This window comes from Melozone crissalis, unplaced genomic scaffold (assembly GCF_028551555.1).
Source record: "Melozone crissalis strain CALT ecotype California unplaced genomic scaffold, PUWL_Pcris_2 ptg000018l_1, whole genome shotgun sequence".
NCBI lineage: Eukaryota > Metazoa > Chordata > Aves > Passeriformes > Passerellidae > Melozone > Melozone crissalis.
Genome location: NW_026535796.1, coordinates 2,161,346 through 2,186,306, shown reverse-complemented (window position 1 = coordinate 2,186,306; position 24,961 = coordinate 2,161,346). Strand labels below are relative to the sequence as shown.

Sequence of the window (24,961 nt, the reverse complement as noted above, 5' to 3'; positions counted from 1 at the left end):
CTCGTGACATCTCCTTTCCATGCCGAGGTGCTCTCACCCCCTGGCATGGGATGGGGCAGGGGCCTGCCTTCAGGGCCTTTTAAGAATGCCTCGTCTCGTTCCAAGCAGAGTACAGTCACAATCCTGGGACCTCTGTCCCCCCCATGTCTTCTATACCCCCTGGGGCCGAGGGGTCTCAAAACCAAACTCTCTTGACGCCGAGCCTCCGCTTCCCCCTGCAATACAGCCTCTGCCTCACCAGGAAACAGTCCATGGAAATACAACAAAAAAGAGTCCAGCAAAAACTGCCACTCCATCTTCCTCCATTCCTTCAACATCTCTCTTCTCCCTTTGCCAGACCCTCCTTACTGGCCTGATTTTCTTCCTTCATCTTCCACTCCTGTCCCTTTCCCACGAAAGGCAATGTTCTGCGAAGCCTTCATTCCCCAAAGGGTTAAAAGTTCTCCCAGGCGGCCGGACTGCCCGCTGCCCCCCCCCCCCCCTTTCTCCTCCCAGCCGTGCTGCCTGCCAGCACATGATATCAAGTTTCAAGATATACAGTTCGAGCACGGGCTGCATTCTCTGGGGGGGGAATAAACAGGTCGCTCAAGGGTCTGCCACCCTTCCTCCGAACCCGGGCCTACCGTAGATGGGCCACGTGGCTTTCCCCTCCCCCAGCCCAGCCAGAAACTGGGCCGGGGGAGAGACTTCCCAAGAGAGCTCCGAAGGCCAAGGGCCCTGCTTTTAACCCCTTGGGTTCGTAGTCTCAAGAGGCGGATCCAAATGTACCACTGGTCAAACTAGGTGCCCATCTTAAATTCCAATTACCCATTGGTAACCACAGCAAAACAACATATCCCAGATGTCCCATTTCCGGTCAAACCACGACAGTGGGCTGCATGGGGAGAGGGATGGGAGGGTGGTGTGGGAGGGGTGGGACATGATGGAGCTGCTGGGAAGATGTGGTGGGAAGGTGTGGGGTGTGGTGGGGCTGGAGAGAAGGTGTGGGGTGTGGTGGGGCTGGTGGCCTCAGGGAAGCCCCAGGGAGGGGGTTGATGCCCCGTGGAGCCCATGGTGACAAACACAGGTGTCACCCTGCTCCTGGAAGGGGGTGGCTGTGCTGAGGATCACGGCCTCCTCCTCTCCTTGCTGCTGCAGCACCTGAGCCTGCTGAGGGAGCAGCTGAAGGCAGTGGAGAGGAAGAATTTCTGAAGGCAGAGACATCTTTGCACCTGGCTCACAAAATTAAAAATTAAAGATCTCAGGGGAGATCTCTGCTGTGACACTCACAGAGCCCTCGGGATGGGGAATGCTGAGCCCCTGGGCCATTGTGTCTGTGCCAGCCCAGCTCTGGCACTGGGGATCATGGTTGCTGAAGGGAGCACAAGCCATGGCTGTGTCCCCTCTGAAATCAAGACATTGTAAGTCTAACAACAAAAGTGTGTTAGACTAATACAATTTTGAGTCAAAATTGTGAACACATTGGAAATATATTTGCCATAGACATGTTCAAAGAAACAATGATTTCCAGGCATTTTTATACACTATAATATCCAAGATATTTTCATAGATACTCTCAAAAGTGCTCCCAATTTTTACATCATGGTATTGTTGTTTTGTTTCTTTTAACTACTACCACAATATGCTGTCTCTCTTAGAGTAATGCATAAACCAAGTTTTTCCCAGCTAAACAATATTTTATCAGATTTGATGTCCTGGTTAGACAATTCCCTTTTCTTAACTTTTCTTAGGTGCAAAAGCCTAGAAGTGGCTCCCTTAGTGCCATTACATTTTATCTCTTGCAATTTATTATCAAGACTTTTGGTGTGTATAGACTTCTGAATTCCTAATTATCTCAAGATATCATTCTTACTCTATGACGTCCAATTAATTTCTAGCTGTATGATAACCATTAAAAATACAGTATTGAATTTTGTTCTCCAACTATTGAGTACATTATCTAATGGGTATGGGTAAATAGTTTCTACTGACACTCAGCCAACACAGATCTAAATAAAAACTAGCTAAAATCCACAGTCAAGTAAGCCTTGACCAATTAAACATAGTTCTTTACAGAAATTTCTAAACAGTCACAGAATTCCTGGCTAACTACCTCTCTGTCCCCTCCCTCCAGCCACATTCCCGGCTGGCAGCAGCTGCCAGAGGAAGCCGGGAAGCGCTGGCAGAGGGGGCAAAGGCAGCTCAGGGTTCACGGTGCTGTTTATTGATATCAGACCTCAGTGGGATGCAGGAACCAGGTGCCAGGGGGAATTCTGGGGTCACAGCCATGTTGGGAAGGATTATTTTGGGGGTAAAGTGCTCTAGGACCTGTGAGGGAGGAGCAAATCCATGCTCCAATGTGCTCTGTGCAGAGAATCCCTCCCAAATGGCCCCTGTCACTGCTTCTGCTCCCTTCTCCTGCAGGAATAAGGGTGGGAGGGTGATCCTAAGTCACTGCCCCATGGTCCTGCATGGGGGCACCTGAAGGGTTCAGCAGGCTCAGACCCCCTGTCCGTGGTGGCATCATTACTGGGGGCACTGCTCCCTTCTGGCTCCTCAAACACCTTCTGGAGGCACTCCCTGAGGGACCCCATGGAGCAGCGCCTCCAGCACTTTGTTACTGAGATGTAGATGAAGGGGTTGATGCTGCTGTGCATGCAGGCAAACAGGAGAACAACCCGGGGGGACACAGCGGTGTAGCCGAGCTGCTGCAGGAAATTCCAGAGACTGAGGGGGAGAGTGAGGAGCACAGCCAGGAAGTCAATGATGTCAAGGCTCTTGGATTGCTGCTGCTGGGAGCTACCCTTGAAGTGAATGAAGAGGATTGTGCTGGAAATGACCATGGATGGAGCAAAGACGAGGAAGTTGAGGATGTACAGGGAGATGAGAGCCCCCTGGCAGAGCTTGTGTTCCTGTGACTGGCACAGGGAATTCACCGCAGAAATGGCAGCGATGGCAGTGATGGAAAGGGCCCAAAGCACGGCACTGACCACCACCCATGAGAGGCCCTGGGGAAGGTGGCAGAAGAGCCCAGGTGGGCAGAGCATGGACCTGCCCCTCTCGATGCTGATGCCGTCAGCCGGTACAGCCCTACGCTGTGGAACATCGGGAAGAGGAGGAAAAGGAAGCGTATGGATGATGGGGGCATGATGGAGGAGCAGGAGAAATCCTTCAGCAGGAAGAGCAGAGAGGAGGGGACCATGAAGATGAGGAAGAGGGAGTTGATGATGGCCAGGTCAAGGATTTAGGCAGTGATGGGTTTCATGGTGTCCCTCTGGATGCGGAACCCGAGGACCCAGAGCCCAGCCCCGTTCCCAGCCAGCCCACAGAGGCAGATGAGCAGGGTCACACCGTGTGTGGCCACGCTGGTGACATCTGTCTCACACAGATCATCTCCTTCAGTGGATTAGTTGGCGGGGGGGGACACAACGTTCCTCCCCATTAATGGATGCTGGGCAGGCAGTGGGATGTGGCCCCTGGCTGTGGTCAGAGTGGATGGGCAGTCAGTGCTTGGAGAATCCAGGGATGGACCATGTGGCTCCTCCGCAGCTCCCTGCAGTGGGAAGGATTCAGTGGGGAGGAGTGAGATGTGCAGGGGAGGAGGGCAGTGGAAATTGTGGGGTGGGAGAGGGAGGTGGGAGGTTTGGGCTGGTTAGCAGGAGGCTGATAAATAACACAGAAAATGAACATTTTCAGTTCTTCTGAAGTTCTTTAAAAGCAAAGTGGCCAAAATTTAGAACGATGTGTTATAGATGGATAATGAGATAATTGGCTCTCACAGTTAAGGGATGAATACAGTGTGAATATTAAGAGAAGCTTTATTGATATATAATTATGTTATTGCAGTCTGTTGTTTAGATGTCCCCTGTTCTCCCCATAGTCCCCTTCTCTCCCCTCTGTACTGTTGCCATCAGAGAGCCTGAGTCATCTAGGACAGGTGGAAAGAAGGGCTGTACAAAAGCTTGTTGCTGGGGGGGAAGAGGTGCAGCATGAGGACACCTGACCCTCCAGTCAAGCTGCAGGAAAGCAGGCTCCAGCAATAAACACAAAGAAGGGCTGACTGACAGACTTTGGGAGGGGCCAGGTTTAGCTGATGCAACCCCCGGGGTATCAAAGGTGAAGCTTCCATCTTGAAGATCAGCCAGCCACGTGGTGGAGAGCCATGAGGGAAGCTCCCAGGCCTGCTTCTCATTACTGAGTCCTTTTGTTTATTTTGTTATTATGTCCCGTTGCAATTTATGTTAAGGTTTAATAAACCTTTAAAAATTTTTAAAACTGCGCGGTTGTTTCTCAAAGGATGTAAAGGCTGGCACACAGAATGACATACGTGGCAGGAACCAGTGCAGAAACAGATAAGGAGGCCTGCAGTGATTTTGGGGCAAATTCTGGAACAGGAATCATGGCCAAGAGAAAAGTTCAAGGCAAGGGCACCTTTAATATGGCAGCATTCAATGAATATGAGCACTAGAGAAACCGCTCTTAATGATCCTCCAGGATCATAAAACAACTTCCTGGAGGAGGTGGATGCGAGGAAATGAGTTCTAGGAAAAACATATTTTTGCATTAGAAAAGAAAAAATTTTAATGCCTACATGTGGTTCTAATGGATTAATGCCCTGTTGTAAAGTCTCACCATACACAACACACAAGGAGAGATCCCTCTCTGTCCTGTGCAGGTCGAGAATTCCTGCATCCTCATGCTTTGCATTGTGTTAGAAAGTTTGTTCTGGCCCATTTCGGTATTAGGATACAGTGGGGATGCACAAGGGGAGAGAGAGGAGCTGGGAGGGCACTGCAGTCACCCGGAGAGGGTGTCAGGAACAGAGCAGCTGCTGCTGGAGAGGAAGGTGGGGTAGGGAGGAAGGCAAACATTCCACTGACCTGTTCCCTGTGGGGCAGCAGCAGGCAAAGGGGTCTGTGCAGATCAGCGGCGCTTCCTGGTCCCTCTTGTTCCTTTGGGATCCATGTCCTAAAGCGGCTCCTGCCAGGTCAGGGACATGGAGGAGAAAGTGCCCAGATCACCAGGAGCTCCCCATTCCTGTCCTGCTGGCTCCTCTCTCTGTGCCCTGTCCTGGTGTTGCTCCCCAAGGCTTGATGGAGTCACAAGGGAGTAGGAAATTGCATCTTTGGCTACATCAGAATTTCCCTTACTCTGTGTTATATGTCTTGACCTTTTTTTTCTGTCATAGAGGAAGTAGCTCGACATGCAGATTTCTTTGAATGGCTCCTCATTTCCTTCTGATTAGAAACTCTTTTCCAAATGGGACATTCTTTATACTTTCCCTCTCTAAGCAAGTTTCTACCATTCCTCATTTATCTACCCTGAGGAGTCACTGTCCCTCCAGCAGCAGAGAGCTGCTGGTGGGGCTGGTGGCACTGGAATGCTGCTGGCAGTGCTGGAAGTGCTCACAGCTCTGTGCAGTCATCTGGGTGCTTCTCAGAAACAACTCCCATTCTGGGTTGATTTTCAGGATCATTACCAAAACCTTCTCTGGCCCCAAGAAAGCAAACTGAACTGAGAATTCCCATTTCAGTCATTCCAATGCAGGCTCACACAGCCCAAAGGAAGGACAGCACTCAGTTGCTTGCAGCCAGGTCAGCAGCACTTAGACCCCACCCCGATTACTGCCTATCCCCTTAGGATGCATTGAAAGCTATTAGGGACCAAGGTGATGTGATCCCTTTTCCAGCCCATCATTAGGGCTCATGCTCCTCCTCCTCAGGCATGGGAGCCCTTGTGTTTGCTTTTACCTGACCCCATCCTGTGACCATGGTCACAAGGGTTTTCAGGACTAGAGACAGATTAAGAATGTTGATTCCATGATCAGAAGGCTTGATTTATTATTTTATGATATATATATTTCATTATGACTGTACTAAAAGAAATTGAAGGAAAATATTTCAGAAGGCTAGCTAAGCTAAGAATAGAAAAGAATGATGAAAAGGAGCTCTCTCCAACTCTGTCCGAGAGAGCTCAGTCCTTGATTGTGCATTAATTGTAAACATCCGACATGGGCCAATCACAGCTGCACCTCCTGCATTTCACAGCAGCAGATAATTATTTACATTCTTTCTCTGGGGCCTTACCTTCCCAGAAGGGAAAATGCTAAAGAAAGGATTTTTATGAAAAGATGTCTGCGACACCATCCCTCTGGGCAACCTGTGTCAGGGCCTCAGCAACCTCACAGGGAAGGATTTCTTCCCAATATCCAATCTGACCCCACCCTCTGTCAGTGGGAAGCCATTCCCCCTTGTCCTGTCACTCCATGCCCTTGTCCAAAGTTCCTCTCCACCCCTCCTGGAGCCCCATCAGCGCCTGGATCATGAAGTGTTTGCCCTTGAAAGGATTGGGCTGGTGAGGGGATGTGAGATTCCATAGCTGGGGACACAAACACGGTGTCAGCAGGAAGGGAGGGGACAGTTCTGGTGCCTGGGCCAGCAGTTTCCAGCAGGAGCATCCCAGATCCCTGAGGCACATGTCAGCCTGGATAGGAATCATCTCATGTCAGCTTTTTAGGAATTCCTTCTAATTCAGTGTAGGCTGCTATCTGATTGCTAAGAGATTGTGGAAGATGACTCAAAGGAAATCTGCAACTTTCTAAGGATTAAAGCCAAGAGAGCAGCATGGGTTTTCCTCTTCACGGAAGAAATGCCACTGCTGACATCCTAAATCATCCCTCTGGAGTGTGCCTGTGCTCCAGTTTGCACACAGAATTCAGTATTGCATTAATCTTCTTGGAAACTGTATGGTGAAGGTAAAATACCACTGAAACTTCAGTATACACATGGAGAAACGAGATTTGAACCAGAAATCAAAGTTTAACAGCACATTTGTAGTGCAGGGTCCTAAGGATCCACCTCAAGAAGGAAAGGGGGTGAGTTCAGACTGTTCAAAAGATAAGATTTCAGGATTGAGGTTGCTATAAAATAGAACAGAAGCTGAGATGGAGCCCAAGTGCTTTGGGCACAGGTGTGGTTGCTGAGGCTCTCTCCCGATGCTCATTTCCCAGGCAGAGTGAAGAGCAGCTGAGGAGCAGAGCCCTGAGCCCGTGGCAGGCTCTGAGGCAGCTGCCTGTGTGTGAGAGCCCTGGAGAACACGAGGCAGCACGGAGAGCAGGGGCTGTGGCAGGAGCTGGGACAGAGCCCGCGCCGGACGCTGCTCGGGCTCAGCCCGCGGGCTGCGCTCCCCTTTCCCAAGGGACCATTCCAGGGAACCTCCTGCAGATCCCGGCCCAGGGACAGCAACTGGAGCCTGGCAGCTGAGGGCAGTGCACTGCGGGCAAGTTCTCCAGGCTGCCAGAGGAAACCAGGTCAGACTCTTCTCTTCCACCTTCACCAGGTCCCCCTCATTGGGTGGAACCTGGTTATTGATTTTGGGGGCAGAACCGAGGTGTGTAGGGAATCCAACACTTTAAATAGTGTGGGAAAAGGGTGGGAGTATTGAAACGCGTGTCCTGCTGAAGGAATGCAGCAGCTCAGTGACATCAACTGACACCTGAGAGTCCAGCTCAGATCCATCCCAAAGCCATTTGCTCTCTGATATCTCCATGGGCAATCCTCTCCTGCTCCAGTTGTTTTCCTACTCCAGCTGTGTCCTATCCACAGCCAGGAAGGAGGTATCTCCCTGGCTTTTGTGCCAGGCACACAGGACCAGGCTCCCACATCCTCCTTGCCATCTGTCGTGTCCCTCACCCCTCCCTGTGCTGCTCCACATGGAAGCTGTGGGTGGGAAAAGATGGGAAAAGCCACGTTTGGGGGACAGCAGTGTTGCTCTGGTGTGTCTGTTTGTCAGCCCTGCAGCTGTGTGAGGGCAGGAGAAGCAGCAGAGGTGTCACCATGAGCACTTTGTCCCCTGGCACGGAGGGAGCCAGCCCTGCCTGCTGGAGCCAGCCCGGTGGGAAGGCATCCCAGGGGAGCTGGAATGAGGAGAGCCACGACAACTGGAGCCAGTGTGACAGCAGGCAGTGGAGCAAAGTGCCTGTCCCACTGCTGCTGCTGCTGCTGCTGCTGCTGCTGTGCCTGTGTGGGATGGTGGGAATGGGGCTGTGCTCTGGCTCCTCAGCTTCTGCATCCACAGGAACCCCATCACCCCCTGTGTGCTCAGCCTGCCCATGGCTGCCTCCACCTTCCTGCTCTCCATCACCATCAGCCTGGGGATATTTTCTGTCCCAGAGAGCTTCTGCCACCAGCTGGGCTCGTGGGCTGTGCCAGCTGGGCTGAAGGTCCCCATCCTCTTGGCTTTCACTGCTGCTGTCTCCTCTCTGACAGCCCTCAGTGCTGTCACAGCTCTGTTTGTCCTCCCGTGTCCTGCTGGCCCTGCCATGGCTCCCAGTGCTTCCCGGTGCTCCTGTGTGCCCTGCTCTGGCTGCTCTCCTTGCTGCTCACTGCCACCCTCCATTGCTGCCCTTTGGTGCCCATGGCCTTGGTGCTGAGCTGCCCCTTCTCAGTGCTCAGCCTGCCCTGTTCTGTTCTGGCCCTGCTGGCCAGGCTCCTGTGCTGCTCATGGAAACAGCTCCCAGGGAAGCTCTGTGCCCTGCTCCTGCTGCTCCTGTCATCTCCTTCCCCTTCTTCACTGCTGATTTTGGGCACTGGCTCTTTCTGAGGGCGTTTGACTTCTCTGTCTTTGCCCCCAGCCCCTTTCTCCTGCTCACCTGTGCCCAGAGCAGTGCCCTCCCTCTGACTGACTGCCTGGCTGGGAGCTGTGCAAAGGAATTCACCCCCTCTGGTAGTGCTGCCTTGCAGAGGGCTTTTGAGGCTTTAGTGCCAGAGCCAGGGCATAGGCACAACACAGAGGAGTCATCATGTGGTGGAATAATCATGGAACAGAGTCATCACAATATAGAACACTAAAATATCCAGAGTTGGAAGGGAGCTACAAGCACCATGGAGTTGAGCTCCTGGCCCTGCACAGGACATGCCAAAAATCCCAGCCTGTGCCTGAGAGCATTGTCCAAGTGCTCCTTGAGCTCTGTCAGGCTGGTGCTGTGTGCAGCAGGGGAACTCCTGCCTGGGGCGGTTGTGGGTGACACAAGGAATCATCATGGAATGGTTTGGATTGTGTCCTGGTTTAGGGAAAATTTGGGATAAACCTTGAAATGGGATCCCTCTAGAAAATAAATTTAAGCAGCCCCTCCCCCAGCTGTTTCAGAAAAAGTTTTCCTTAGAAAAAAGTGGAAAAAACTGTTTATTTAACAAGCAAAGTATTCACAAGCATAAAAAATGAAAGCAATATGAAATAATAACATCTCTTGCTGTTCTGAAGAGTTGGCAAATTCAGACAGTCCTTGTTGCGGAGTGCAGTTTGGCTCACTCAGTCCCTTCTCAGTCCCTCTGGTGTTGGAAAATGCCGCGTCCCAGGCCCCGGTGGGCCACAGGTGTGAGCTCCTGGTGCTCTTCTGGGTTTTCAGTCCAGAGCAGGTTTGAACAGTTCCAAGCGAAAGGAAAACCACAGTCCTGTGAACATTCTGCAGAAGAGCAGCATAACCCCCTAATTTCTGTGCAATTCAATGGTCCAAGCATCTGGTGATGGGAATTTCCATATTCCATGTACTTTCTGGTACAGGCACAGGAGTTCAGTGGAGTTCACCATCGACCCTACACTTTCCTCAGAAGGATTCAGTTCTGGAATTGAGGAATGTGAGGCATTCCCACTGAAAGGATGAGGGAATGTTGCTGTCCCTCCCCAGCTCTGCAGCCCTACCTGGTGTCCCTTCCCATCAGCTTGGAATGCAGGGCCGGCTCCGCTGGACAGAAGCGGAAGGATGCTCCCTGTGATCCCAGCCCCTCTCCTGCCATCCAGAGGCACCAGCCCTGCACGGATTTGGGAAATCACCGCAACCCTGTGCTGGGTGTGTCCCCAGGGATTAAGGTGTCCCATTCTTTGCAGGCAAGAGCTCCCTGGAAACACCATGGAACTCATCTGCTGAGCCAAAGGAGATGGAGTTCATTCCCTGGGGTCGAGGCCATGAGGGTCATTGCATGGGGAATAGAGCTGGGGAACAGCACTGAGCCCAGCTGCACTGCTTGGAGCCATGTGGATCCAGGAGGGAGGAGGAAAGCCATGCTGCAATGTGCTCCCTGCAGAGATCCCACAAAAATCACGCAAGGCAATGCTCCTGCTCCCTTCTCCTGCAGGAATACAGCACCACAGGGAGGGTGATCCTGTTGATATTTATTCATCAGGAGGTTCATGGACACTCTCAGCCTCTGTGCTGAGGTTATTTAGCACAGCAGTGGAAGGGATCAGCAGGCTCAGATCCCCATGTCCATGGTGGGATCATTGCTGTGGGCAGTGTTTTCTCTCGGCTCCTCAAAGACCCTCTGGAGGGAGAGACGGAGGGACCCCATGGAGCAGGGCATGCAGCACCTCCCCACCAAGAAGTAGATGAAGGGTTTGATGCTGCTGTGGATGCAGGCAAGCAGGAAAACAACCTGAGAGGGCACAGTGATGTAACCAAGCTGCTGCAGGAAATTCCAGAGGCTGAGGAAGAGAATGAAGAGCGCCATAAGAAAGATAACGATGTTGCGCCTCTTGGGTTGCTGCTGCTGGGAGCCCCATTTGGCCTTAATGAAATCAATTGTGCAAGAAATGACCACAGGTGCAACAAAGAGGAGCAGGAAGATGATGTACATGGAGATGAAATTTGCCTGACAGTTCTCCCTGCAGGGGAATGTCACCATCAACATGACAGCAAAGAGAAGAGTGAAGGCCAACCTCTGGACACTGATCAGCACCGGCCTCGGGCGCTCGGGAAACTCTCTGCGGCAGCAGAGCCAGCAGATCTTGCACATATACGGCATAGTGCTGTTGACTATCAGCCACAACAGCCCTATGTAGTAGGACATCGCTGATGCAGCGAAAACCAAATTCAGGTACAGCAGGGGCAGAATAGGAGAGCAGGACACGTCCTCCACCAGCAGCAGGAGGGTGGAGAGGACTGCAAAGAGGAGGTAGAGGAAGTCAATGACAGTGAAGCCAAAGATGCCAGGGTTCCTGATTTTCAGTTTGAGGAGGCCGATGACAGCCCCGTTCCCAGCCAGCCCACAGAGGCAGATGAGCAGGGTCACACTGTGTATGGCCACATCTGTGACATCTGTCTCACATAGATCATCTCCTTCAGTGGGTGAGGCAGGAGATGGGGACACGGTGGTCACCTCCATGGATGGACGCTGGCAGGCAGTGGGATGTGGCCCTGGCTGTGGTCAGAGTGGATGGGCAGTCAGTGGTTGGAGAATCCAGGGATGGACCATGTGGCTCCTCAGCAGCTCCCTGCAGTGGGAAGGGTTCAGTGAGGAGGAGTGAGATGTGCAGGGGAGGAGGGCAGTGGGAATGGTGTGGTGGGAGAGGGAGTTGGGAGGGTTCAGCTGCCGTGCAGGGGATTGATAAGTAGGAGACAATAAACACTTGTAACTCTTTTGAAGTTGCTTATATACTAACTGGGCAAATATATAAAAATCTTGAAATATGTGGACCGTGGATGATAACCATGGCTGGAGCCAGTGCAGAAACAAATAAGGAGGTCAGCAGTATTTTTAGTGCAAGTTCTTTAACAAGAAGCAAGAGCACATGGCTAAAGGAAAAGTTCAAGGCAAGGTCACCTTTAATATCAGAGCAGTCAGGGAGTACATCCATGAGAAGCCCCTCTCAATGAAACTCCAGGATTATAAAAGGACACCCACTGGGAAGTGGATGCATGGAAATGAGTTCTAGGAAATTAGTGTTTATGTACCAGATAAGAAAAACTTTTTAACGTATGGTCAAAAAGAATAAAAACACAGTTGTAAAGTCTCACAACATACAGAAATAAGGAGAGATAAATCTGTGTGTCCTGCTGCTTAATACTTCCTTTGGTAGCAACACTAGTTGTTTTTAGGAACTTTATTCTGTCTGATTTTGGTATCACTTCTCATCCCGATCTCCACCCCAATCTACATGCCATGCCATGCCATGCCATGCCATGCCATGCCATGCCATCCCATCCCATCCCATCCCATCCCATCCCATCCCACCCCATCCCATCCCATCCCATCCCATCCCATCCCGATGGGTTCCCAGTTCCTGGCCTCTCCGTGGCTGCAGGTGTGGCCTGTTGGGCTCTGCTGCTGTCCAGTGGCAGATTTGGGATTGGTGGCACCCAGAGTCCTCCTGCCCCCACCAGCCCCTGTCTGCCTGATGCCTTGGGCTGGCTCCCTGGAACAGAGGCCAGAGCAGGTGAAGAGAATAAAAGGAGGCATTGATGAAAGGCCTTCAAAAGGTTCACCTTGGGCTCTCAAAGCCTCCAAGAGGGGCTGCACCCAAAATGGACAATGGTCATGAGTTTTTCAGATAGATATAAGTTTGGTCCATTTACAAATCAGGGGTTAATCCTCCAATTACAGCTACAGGTAATGAAGTCATTTAGCCCCAGTTTGCCCTACCACAATTCACTTTTGTCTATACTTTTCTTGGCCTGACACAGTAGAGTGTCCTTGAATTTCATGCCTAGAGGGATTGTTTTGTCTGACCAAAATGTGCAGACAGTTAAATAACACTTTCCATAACTCTAAACTTATGCACTAATGCAGTACAGGATATGAAAAATAGAAAGGCTAAAATCCTAAGGCATCATGGGCCCCTCTGACATCCTCTAGAAATTCCCCCCAGGCTGCCTTCCCCTCCAGACAGCCCCGCTCCTCTCCTGCCCCGCTCAGGAGCCCCAGCAGTGTTTCTGCTCCTCCTGGCAATTCCATGCTTCTCCAGCCCAATGAACAGCAGTGGAGCCATCCCTGTAGAGCCTCTTGTTTGTGTCCAAAGGAGGTTGGGGGGCTGGAGAGCAGGGATGGAGCTGGGGAGGGGCATCTCCAAGAGAAAGACGGCCCCAAAGCCTTCCGGGGCAGGCTGGGGTGAGCAGCCCGTGGGGAGGGACTGGAGCCTGAGGCCCGGGGCTGGGAGGGATGGGAAGGACGGGAGGTGGGTGGGCTGCATGGGGAGTGGGATGGGAGGGTGGTGTGGGAGGGGTGGGACATGATGGAGCTGCTGGGAAGATGTGGTGGGAAGGTGTGGGGTGTGGTGGGGCTGGTGGGAAGGTGTGGGGTGTGGTGGGGCTCGTGACCTCAGGGAAGCCCCAGGTATGGGGGTGATGCCCCGTGGAGCCCATGGTGACAAACACAGGTGTCACCCTGCTCCTGGAAGGGGGTGGCTGTGCTGAGGATCACGGCCTCCTCCTCTCCTTGCTGCTGCAGCACCTGAGCCTGCTGAGGGAACAGCTGAAGGCAGTGGAGAGGAAGAATTTCTGAAGGCAGAGACATCTTTGCACCTGGCTCACAAAACTGAAAATTAATGATCCCAGGGGAGATCTTTGCTGTGACACTCACAGAGCACTCGGGATGGGGAATGCTGAGCCCCTGGGCCATCCTGTCTGTGCCAGCCCAGCTCTGGGCACTGGGGATCATGGTTGCTGAAGGGAGCACAAGCCATGGCTGTGTCCCCTCTGGCACCAAAACATTTAAGTATCACAGCCAAAATGTGTTACAATTGTGATAAATAGGTATTATTCGTGCTGATAAAAATTGAAACAGTAATCAATATTGATATAGTAATTAATATTTGGGAATAATAAAATAGTTAAAAGTTTTAATGCCAAAGAAGAGAGGGAGAGGAGGGGCTCCACCACCCCCTTCCCAGCAGATGTTCTCAAGGACCACAGGAAAGAAGCTGAAGATACAGCTGCTAAAAATTAGCAAAAAGGGAAGGAGAACCTGGTTGGGTCCCAGAAAATGCTAATTATAAGGGATTTATTGCCTTGATATGTAGATATAGTGATACGTTAGTCTTGGCTTACATTGTACTGGCTTGATGCGCATCTGTAACCCAAAGGTGAATTAAAGGACAAAGAGGAAGAGAAGAGGCCTTTGTCCAAAATGACCCTCAAAGACTTGTGCAACCACCAAACTAAGTGGTGGTGCATGCGCGGTAAAGGTGGTAATGAGGGCGGAGATAGAAAAGTGACGAACCGAAAGTAGCAGGAGATGGCGTTTTCACATTGCATATAAGGGGTGATTTTAACTTGGCAAGCTTGTACGTGAGGTTGCAAGGGTCCCAGAACCCTGCACTCCGTACCCCGCGGTTATTTTTTCCTTATGCGCTATTAGTGGAACCAAATTATCCCTTATTTATATATTTTTTATACTATTCAATTAAAATTGCTGCTACCTTAAATATTGCTTGGGCTTTTTTATGATGGGATAATTGGGCAAACATAACACTATACTAACAATTTTGAGTCAAAAATGTAAACATATAGGAAATATATTTGCCATTGATAGGTTCCAGAAACAACAATTTTCAGGCATTTTTATACACTGTAATATCCAAGATTTTAAATAGATAGTCCCAAAAGTGCTCCAAATTTTTTACATCATGGTAAAGGTGTTTTGTTTGTTTTAATTACTACCAGAATATGTCGCACCTCTTAGGTTAATGGATAACCTGCATTTTTTTCCAGCTAAACAATGTTTTAATTAATTTGATGTTCTGGTTAGACAATTCCCACTAATTAAGTTTTATGAGGTCTGCAAGCCTAGGAAATGGCTCTCTTATTGCCATTACAATTTATCTCTTACAATTTATTATGACTTCTGGTATGTATAGTCCTCTGAAATCCTAATTCTCTCAAGATATCATTCTTATTACATGATGTCCAATTAATTTCTATTTTTATGAAAATCATTAAAAATACTTTATTGAATTCTATTCTCTAGCTGTTGAATAAGTTCTCTAAGGGCCATGGGTCGATAGAGTTTTCTACTGACACTCAGCCAATCAGATCTAAATCAAAACCAGCTAAAAAACCACAGTCAAATAAGCCTTGACTAATTAAACATAGTTCATTACAGAAATTTCAAAACCATCACGGAATTCCTGGCTAACTACCTCTCTGTCCCCTCCCTCCAGTCACATTCCCGGCTGGCAGCAGCAGCCAGAGGAAGCCGGGAAGCGCTGGCAGAGGGGGCAAAGGCAGCTCAGGGTTCACGCTGCTGTTTATTGATATCAGACCTAAGCGAGATGCAGGAACAAGGTGCCAGGGGAATTTTGGGGTCACAGCTCTGTTGGGAAGGATTATTTTGGGGGTTAAGTGCTCTAGGACCCGTGAGGGAGGAGCAAATCCATGCTCCAATGTGCTCTGTGCAGAGCATCCCTCCCACACGGCCCTTTTCACTGCCTCTGCTCCCTTTCCCTGCAGGAATAAGGGTGGGAGGGTGATCCTAAGTCACTGCCCCATGGTCCTGCATGGGGGCACTTGAAGGGTTCAACAGCCTAAGGCCCCCCTGTCCATGGTGGCATCATTACTGGGGGCACTGCTCCCTTCTGGCTCCTCAAACACCTTCTGGAGGCACTCCCTGAGGGACCCCATGGAGCAGCGCCTCCAGCACTTTGTTCCTGAGATGTAGATGAAGGGGTTGATGCTGCTGTGCATGCAGGCAAATAGGAGAACAACCCTGGGGGACACAGTGGTGTAGCCGAGCTGCTGCAGGAAATTCCAGAGACTGAGGGGGAGAGTGAGGATCACAGCCAGGAAGACAATGATGTCAGGCCTCTTGGATTGCTGCTGCTGGGAGCTACCCTTGAAGTGAATGAAGAGGATTGTGCTGGAAATGACCATGGATGGAGCAAAGACGAGGAAGTTGAGGATGTACAGGGTGATGAGATCCCCCTGGCAGAGCTTGTGTTCCTGTGACTGGCACAGGGAATTCACTGCAGAAATGGCAGCGATGGCAGTGATGGAAAGGGCCCAAAGCATGGCACTGACCACCACCCATGAGAGGCCCTGGGGAAGGTGGCAGAAGAGCCCAGGTGGGCAGAGCATGGACCTGCCCCTCTCGATGCTGATGGCCGTCAGCCGGTACAGCCCTACGCTGTGGAACATTGGGAAGAGGAGGAAAAGGAAGCGTATGGATGCTGGGGGCATGATGGAGGAGCAGGAGAAATCCTCCTGCAGGAAGAGCAGAGCGGAGGGGACCATGAAGATGAGGAAGAGGAAGTTGATGATGCCAGGTCAAGGATGTAGGCAGTGATGGGTTTCATGGTGTCCCTCTGGATGTGGAACCTGAGGACCCAGAGCCCAGCCCCGTTCCCAGCCAGCCCACAGAGGCAGATGAGCAGGGTCATACCGTGTGTGGCCACGCTGGTGACATCTGTCTCACACAGATCATCTCCTTCAGTGGATTAGTTGGCAGCGGGGGACATGATGTTCATCCCCTGGATGGACGCTGGGCAGGCAGTGGGATGTGGCCCCTGGCTGTGGTCAGAGTGGATGGGCAGTCAGTGCTTGGAGAATCCAGGGATGGACCATGTGGCTCCTCAGCAGCTCCCTGCAGTGGGAAGGATGCAGGAGGAGGAGGACTGGGGAGGTGGGAGAGTGCAGGGGAGGAGGGCAGTGGAACTTGTGGCTTGTGAGAGGGAGGTGGGAGGTTTGGGCTGGTTAGCAGGAGGTTGATAAATAACACAGAGAATGAACATTTTCAGTTCTTCTGAAGTTTTTCAAAAGCAAAGTGGCCAAAATTTTAAAGGATGTGTTATAGATAGATAATGGGATGATTGGCTCTCACAGTAAAGGGATTAATATTGTATGAATACTAAGAGAAGTTTTATTGATATATAGTTATGTTATTGTAGTCTGTTGTTTAGATGTCCCCTGTTCTCCCCATAGTCCCCTTCTCTCCCCTCTGCACTGTTTCCATCAGAGAGCCTGAGTCATCTAGGACAGGTGGAAAGAAGGGCTGTACAAAAGCTTGTTGCTGGGGGGGAAAGAGGTGCAGCATGAGAACACCTGACCCTCCAGTCAAGCTGCAGGAAAGCAGGCTCCAGCAATAAACACAAAGAAGGGCTGACTGACAGACTTTGGGAGGGGCCAGGTTTAGCTGATGCAACCCCCGGGGTATCAAAGGTGAAGCCTCCATCTTGAAGATCAGCCAGCCACGTGGTGGGCAGCCATGAGGGAAGCTCCCAGGCCTGCTTCTCCTTATTTAGTCCTTTTGTTGCATTTTTTGTTAAGGTTTATTAAAACTTCAGAAATTTAAAATGTGGGTGGTTGTTTCTCACAGGATGTAAAGGCTGGCACACAGGATGGCAAACATGGCAGGAACCAGTGCAGAAACAGATCAGGAGGCCTGCAGTGATTTTGGGGCAAATTCTGGAGGAAGAAACAACAGTGCTTTGTCATAGGAAAAGTTCAAGGCAAGGGCACCTTTAATGTGGCCACCAGAGAGACCCCACTTAATAAACCTCCAGGATCATAAAAGGGCTTCCAGGAGGAGGTGGATGCATGGAAATGAATTCTAGGAAAATGGTGTTTGTGTATTAGATAAAAAAAAAAAACTTTTTAATGCCTACATCTGGTTCTAATGTGTGGGAACTCAGCACAGCATTCCTGATGTGCAGAGTCACCGAGACAACCCTTGGGGGGCTCGGAAGTCCTGGAACGTTGCCAGAAGTGTTTGGTGGTTGGACTTTGATCCTGCACAGGAAGCAACACCTGTATGAGGATGGGAGGATCACACGGGGATAAATGGTGAAGGGATAGATTAATTATAGAGTGAAAACACAGGTTTTAGAATCTCGGTACAGGGGGGTTCTCGGGGACAAGACGGAGGAATTAGGGTGTGTCCTGTCCTCCTTCTTCTTCTTCTTGTCATCCATCTTTGGTGGTGATGGTGGCACTTTGAGATTGGTTCTTACTGAATGCGCACTTGTCAATAAGGGTGAAGGGTATTGGGGAGAAAAGGTAAATATATGACACGTAGTTTTTGGTATAAAGATAAGTGACCGCCCCGAGGGCAGTCAGTGTGCTCATGGCTGGCTTGCTGTGTGGACCTCTGTCGGGCCGGGAGAAAATATTGTAGATAAGAATTAATAAACAACACCGAAGAACTGAAAAACCTGAAGACTCCTTTGGTCCTTTGGAGCGCGGGCTGCCCCAAAGCCATCCAGAGCCTTTCCAGGCCATTAGAACAGCCGAGGAATGGGACACTAATGGATTAATACCCCGTTGTAAAGTCTCACCATACACACCACACAAGGAGAGATCCCTCTGTGTCCTGTGCAGGTCAATGATTGCTCATGCTTTGAACTGTGTCATAAAGTTTGTTCTGGCCCATTCCAGTATTAGGATGCAGATGGGATGCACAGGAGGAGAGAGAGGAGCTGGGGAGGGCACTGCAGTCACCTGGAGAGGGTGTCAGGAGCAGAGCAGCTGCTGCAGGAGAGGAAGGTGGGGTAGGGAGGAAGGCAAACATTCCACTGACCTGTTCCCTGTGGGGCAGCAGCAGGCAAAGGGCTCTGTGCAGATCAGCGGCGCTTCCTGGTCCCTCTTGCTCCTTTGGGATCCATGTCCTAAAGCGGCTCCTGCCAGGTCAGGGACATGGAGGAGAAAGTGCCCAGATAACCAGGAGCTCCCCATTCCCGTCCTGCTGGCTCCTCTCTGTGCCTTGTCCTGTTGTTGCTCCCCAAGGCTTGGCGCAGTCATGGGGGGAGTGGGGGAATCAAAAATTGCAACTTTGCCTACTTCAGAAATTGAGTTCCTCTGAGGTGTTTATGTTGGGTGTGGGTTTTTTTTGGTATATTTTTTTTCCTACAGCGGATGTGGGTTTTTTCAGATGCTCTAAATGAATTTTTGTGATTGGCTCCTCTTTCTCTCCTGATGAGAAACACTCCATCTCTGCAGAGTGTCCCATTCTCCAATTGCCTTCCGTCTCTAGATAGGTTCCTACCATTCCTCATTTCTCTTCCCCAAGGGGTCATTGTCCCTCCAGCAGCAGAGGGATTCTGGTGGTGCTGGTGGCACTGGCAGTGCAGGCAGTGCTGCTGAGGCAGCTGCGTGCTTGTCATAAACAACTCCTGTTCCGGAAAGGGCTCTGAGATCATTGCAAAAACATGCTCTGGGCTGAGGAAGCACAGCTGAGTGGCTTGCTCCTATCCCGATCCCATCCTCATCCCCGCTCTCCATTCTCACCCCATCCTATCACATCCCACAGGTTTCCCAGACGAAGCCATTCTGCACTCGGAGCGTGGCCTGTCAGGCTCTGCTCTCCTCCGGTGGGGAGATTTGGGGTTGTCGGCATGCAGCCCCCCTCCAACCCGCTTCGAGCCTCTCCTGACCCCTCCAAAACCGCCTCGAACAGCACACACCATCCCCGGGGCCCCCTTTTCACCCCCAAGAGCCCTGATCCTGCCATGATCCTTCTGGGACCCTCTGCAGTGTCCCTGCTCATCCTGGCCATAGGGTTCTAGGACCCAGGAGGGAGGAGGAAAGCCCAGCTCCAATGTGCTCCTGAGGATCACACAGGATGATAAACGTGGCTGTAGCCAGTGCAGAAACAGATCTTGAGGCCTGCATTGGTTCTGGGGCAAGTTCTGTAACAAAAAGCAAGAGCACATGGCCAAAGGAAAAGTTCAAGGCAAGGTCACTTTAATGTCTCAGAGAATACAACCACCAGAGACACCCTCTGAATGATCCTCCAGGATCAGGGAAGGACTTGAAGAAGGAGGTGGATGCCTTTGAATGGGTCCTAGGAATGTGATGTTTATGTACTAGATAACAAACACATTAATGACTGTGTGGGGTTACGATGGATAAAACCCCTGTTCTAAAATCTCACTGCACAGACATCAGGGAGAGAACCTTCTGTGCAGGTAGGGAATTCCTGCTTCCTAATGCTTCCCATTGAGTTAGAAAGTTTATTTCAGCTGATTCAATGACAGATGGAATGCACAGGGCAGGGAAGGGGTGGCTTGGGAGGGCCCTGCGGTCACCGGGAGAGGGTGGCAGGAACAGAGCAGCTGCTGCAGGAGAGGAAGGTGGGGGAGGGAGGAAGGCAAACATTGCACTGACCTGTTCCCTGTGGGGCAGCAGCAGGCAAAGGGGTCTGTGCAGATCAGTGGCGCCTCCTGGTCCCTCTTGCTCCTTTGGGATCCATGTCCTAAAGCGGCTCCTGCCAGGTCAGGGACATGAAGGAGAAAGTGCCCAGATCACCAGGAGCTCCCCATTCCCGTCCTGCTGGCTCCTCTCTGTGCCCTGTCCTGTTGTTGCTCCCCAAGGCTTGGTTGAATCACATAGGAGTGGGGAAGTCAAAAATTGTAACTTTACCTGCTTCAGAAATTCAGTTCGTCTGAGTCATTTATCATGCATGTGGTTTTTCGTTTCCTTTTTTTTTTTTTTTTGTCTTCAGAGGAAGTAGCTTTTCTCAGAAGCTCTAAATGAATTTTTTTGTGATTGTGTCCTTATTCCCTCGTGCTGAAAAACACTCTTCCCTGCAGAGTGTCCCATTGTGCATCTGCCTTCCCTCACCTGACAGGGTTTTATCATTCCTCGTTTCTCTTGCCTGAGGGGTCATTGTCCCTGCAGCACCAGCTGGTGGTGCCGGTGGCACAGAAATGCTGCTGGCAGTGCTAGCAGTGTGGGTGAGGCAGCAGGGCGCTTCTCAGAAACAACTCCTGTTCCGGGAAGGGCTCTGAGATCATTGCAAAAACATGCTCTGGTCCCAAGGAAGCACAGTTGAGCTGCTTCCTCCTCCTATCCTGATCCCATCGTCATCCCTGCTCCCCATCCCCATCCCACCCCACTCCCCATTCTCACCCCATCCTATCACATCCCACAGCTTTCCCAGATGGAGCTGTTCCCCCACTCTGAGCGTGGCCTGTCAGGCTCTGCTCTCCTCCAGTGGGGAGATTTGTGATTGTTGGCATCCAGACTCCCTCCAACCCGCTCTGAGCCTCTCCTGACCCCTCTGAAACTGCCTGCAACACCCCAGTCCATCCCTGGGGACCCCTGTGCCCCGAAAAAGCCCCGATCCTTCCCCTCTCCACCAGGGAGCCCTGGCAGTGTCTCTGCTCCTCCTGGCCATGGGGTTCTTAGACCCAGGAGGCAGGAGGAAAGCCCAGCTCCAATGTGCTCCAGAGCAGGACAGAGGATGGTAAATGTGGCTGGAGCCAGTGCAGAAACGGATTTCGAGGCCTGCAGTGGTTGGGGGCAAGTTCTGTAACAAAAAGCAAGAGCACATGGCCAAAGGAAAAGTTCAAGGCAAGGCCACCTTTAATATCTCAGCACTCAGTGAATACAATCACCAGAGACCCCTCTGAATGATCCTCCAGGGCCAGGAACGGACTTGGAGAAGGAGGTGGATGCATGGAAATGAGTATGGGGTGTGGTGGGGCTGGAGAGAAGGTGTGGGGTGTGGTGGGGCTGGAGAGAAGGTGTCGGGTGTGGTGGGGCTGGTGGCCTCAGGGAAGCCACAGGGAGGGGGTTGGTGCTTGTGGAGCCCATGGTGACAAACACAGGTGTCACCCTGCTCCTGGAAGGGGGTGGCTGTGCTGAGGATCACGGCCTCCTCCTCTCCTTGCTGCTGCAGCACCTGAGCCTGCTGAGGGAGCAGCTGAAGGCAGTGGAGAGGAAGAAGTTCTGAAGGCAGACACACCTTTGCACCTGGCTCACAAAATTAAAAATTAAAGATCTTTGAGGAGATCTCTGCTGTGACACTCACAGAGCACTCTCTGTGGGGTGGGGAATGCTGAGCCCCTGGGCCCTCATGTCCTTGCCAGCCCAGCTCTGGGCACTGGGGATCATGGTTGCTGAAGGGAGCACAAGCCACGGCTGTTTCCCCTCTGACATCATGAAGTTTAATTGTAAAATCAAATGTGTATTAGACTAATAATAATTTTGAGTTGAAATTGTGAACATATTGGAAGTTTATTTGCTATATGTATATACAAAGAAACAACAATTTTCAGGCATTTTTATACACTATAATAGTCAACATTTTTAAGAGATTCTCCTCTTACTGCTCCCAATTTATTATATTATGATATTGGTGTTTTGTTTGTTTTAATTCCTACCAGAACATGCCCTCCATCTTAGTTTAATGAATAACCAGTTTTTTCCCAGGCAAACAGTGTTTCGTAGGCAGTGCTTCAATGCCGGTGAAGAAACCCCTTGCCCTGTCTCCCTGCACTGTGGGTGGGGAGGAGGGAGGGCCTGGGGAAAAAAAAGTGCTTTAAAATTTTTTATTACTTCTCATTATCATCCTCTGACTCTGTATATAAAAAATTTCTTTATTACCATTTAATTTGAACCCATTTTCTATTCGTGCAAAGTTTTTTCTCCCAGTCCTCATCTCAACTCACAAGCCCTTTGTTAATTTTTGTTTCCCTCTCCTCTGCCCAGCTGAGAGCAGGAGAAGGTGAATGAATGGCTTTCGTGGGTGCCTGGCATTTGGCCAGTGCCAAACCACGACAGGCTTGCAGCAGGTTATCAGCATCAGAGCCCACATTTCTTACTGACAGTACCCTTGATGATGCAATAAAAGTTAATGGAGACCAGATGTTGGGGTGCTGGGGTGCCCCTTGCAACCCTTCACCAGAGCTCATCCTCCTCCTCCTCAGCCTTGGGAATACTTGTGGTTGTTTTTTCCTGATCTCACCCTTTGCAAGCAGGGACATCTTCCACTAGACCGGGCTGCTTCAAACCCCATCCAGCCTGGCCTGGAACACCTCCAGGCATGAGGAGGCCAGAGCATCTCTGGGAACCTGTGCCAGGGCCTCTCCTCCCCTGACAGGGAGGAATTTCTTCCCAATATTCCCCCTAACCCTGTTCTCTGGCAGTGGGAAGCCATTCTCCCTTGTCCTGTCACTTCAGGCCATTGTGCAACGCATCTCTCCAGTTCTTGGAGCCTCTTTAGGCCCTGGAAGGGGCTCTAAGGTCTCCCTGAAGCCTTCCCTTCTCCAGGCTGAACAGCCCCAGCTCAGAGACCTCAGAGAAGCCACAGGGAGGGGGTTGATGCCCCGTGGAGCCCATGGTGACAAACACAGATGTCACCCTGCTCCTGGAAGGGGGTGGCTGTGCTGAGGAGCACGGACTGCTCCTCCCCTTGGAGCTGCACCATCCCAGCCTGCTGAGGGAGAGGCCAAAGCCAGGGCAGAGGAAGAATTTCTGAAGGCACAAAACCACCAGCAAGGAAATCAGTAAAAAACAGGTTTAATATTAAGCAAACCAATGTGCTATCCCTATTTGTGTGTTTGTGTATGTTCAAGGGCGTATGACAAAAGGACAGCGTGGATAAGGATTAAAAGGAAAATGACTTAAAAGCTTTACAACACTCAAACTAAACTGTACTTCAGTTACACTTTAAAATTATCAATGCAGCAGAGGAATATCACTTAACAGCATTTAACCTTATTTATGCCTGATAGTTCTTTACCTGCCTGATCCAGTGACATGTCTCCGGTACTAACACAGCTGAGAGAGCAGCATTTCTGCCACATTTGCCAGAGCAGATGCAGACGTGTGTGCACACAGCCAGCCAGGCAGAGTGAGTGCAAGGTGCCTGTGAGCAATTGCCCTGGCAGGCAGTGAAATGCTCCCTGCGGATCCCTTTGCATCTCCCTGGGCCAAGGGCTGGGCCTGGAGCCCTGGCGGGATGGGCCCAGGAGCCGTGGGCGTTCGGGGATCAGCCCAGGGCAGCAGCCGGGAGAGATCCCAGCTGGGAGAGGCCCCAGTGCCAGGGAGCTTCTGCTCAGCGCTGCTGGGCCCAGCAGAGCTCCAAGGCTCTCCTTTGGGGCCGCTGCTCACAGGGCCCCAAGGCATGGGCGGCACTCACAGCAATGGTTCAGCCTGGCCACACTTGGGGCCGGCAGCTTCCTGGGACAGTGGCAGAGCAGGGATGCTGTGGCATCCAGGGCAGTACAATAATTTGCAAGGCTGTTGATAAAAGGCCAGGAGGTGGTTGGACAGCAGCAGTTGCTGGGAGCAGAGGGTGTTTCTGATCAGCGCCACAGGAGCTGAGCCCAGGGGCTGCTCCTCAAGGCTGAGGCCTCCCAAGCACAGAACAGAGCCCAGAGCGGCCTGGAAAGGGGCTGGGGATGCAGCAGCACAGGGAGGGTGATCCTGTGGGTATTTATTGATCAGGAGACTCAAGGAATCTCTCAGCCACTGTCCCAGGGTCCTTCAGCAGTGCAGTAGGAGGAATCAACAGGCTCAGACCCTAGTGTCCTCAGAGGGATCATCTCCACAGGCAGTGTTTTTTTCTGGCTCCTCAAACACCCTGTGGATTGCCTTCCTTAGGGACTGGATCGAGGAGTGCATCCTGCAGCTCTTCATGGAGCAGTGTCTCCAGCAGCTCCCCATGGAATAGTCTCTCTTCCAACTCCCCACCAAGAAGTAGATAAAGGGTTTGATGCTGCTGGTGATGCAGGTGAGCAGGAAAACCACCTGAACGGACACAGCGATGTAACCGAGCTGCTGCAGGAGAAACCAGAGACTGAGGGGCAGACTGAAGAGTGCAATGAGGAAGACAACAATGTCAAGCCTCTTGTGTGGCTGCTGCTGGGAGCCAGGCTTGAGATGAATGAAGAGGATTGTGCTGGAAATGAGCATGGGTGCAGCAAATAGGAAGACATTGAGGGAGTACATGGAGGTGAGAACCACCCAGCATTGCTCCTGCTCGTGTGACTGGCACTGGGAAGTCACCATGGGATTGACAGCGATGACAACAAAGAGGAGGGCCCAGAACAGGACATTCATCACCACCAACAGCAAGCGCTCAGGAAATTGGCAGCCACAGAATACCAGGCAGAGGACAGACCTGCACCTCTCGATGCTGATGAATGTCAGCCGGTACAGCCCCATGGTGTAGGTGAACAGCGACAGCTGGAAAAGCAAGCTCAGATACATTGGGGGCATTATAGCAGAGCAGGACACTTCCTCCACAAGGAAGAGAAGGGTAGAGGGGACCATGAAGATCAGAAAGAGGACATCGGCGATGGCTTGGTAGAAGTTGAATTCGGTGATGGGATTAATGTGGACTAGCCAGAGGAAAGTCCCGTTCCCAGCCAGCCCACAGAGGCCAATGAGCAGCGTCACAAAGTCCATGGCCACGCTGGAGACATTGATCTCACACTGACCAGGTCCATCAGTTGGTGAGGTGAAAAGAGGGGACACGGTGCTCACCTCCAT

At 51.2% G+C, this 24,961-nt stretch overlaps 1 protein-coding gene and 1 pseudogene across 1 annotated transcript; one reads left to right on the top strand and one right to left on the bottom strand.

The window, feature by feature from the left end:
- The first annotated feature begins 7,985 nt into the window (after positions 1-7,985).
- Positions 7,986-9,640, top strand: LOC128937052 (mas-related G-protein coupled receptor member D-like; annotated as a pseudogene).
- Positions 9,641-23,983: 14,343 nt separating this feature from the next.
- Positions 23,984-24,961, bottom strand: LOC128937074 (mas-related G-protein coupled receptor member D-like). Its single transcript, XM_054276425.1, has one exon. It carries the CDS (start codon positions 24,959-24,961, stop codon positions 23,984-23,986), a length of 978 nt encoding a protein of 325 aa, XP_054132400.1.

What these genes read in the sequence shown, in the direction of transcription:
- LOC128937074 (XM_054276425.1), bottom strand. Translation starts at nt 24,961, where the DNA reads ATGGAGGTGAGCACCGTGTCCCCTCTTTTCACCTCACCAACTGATGGA.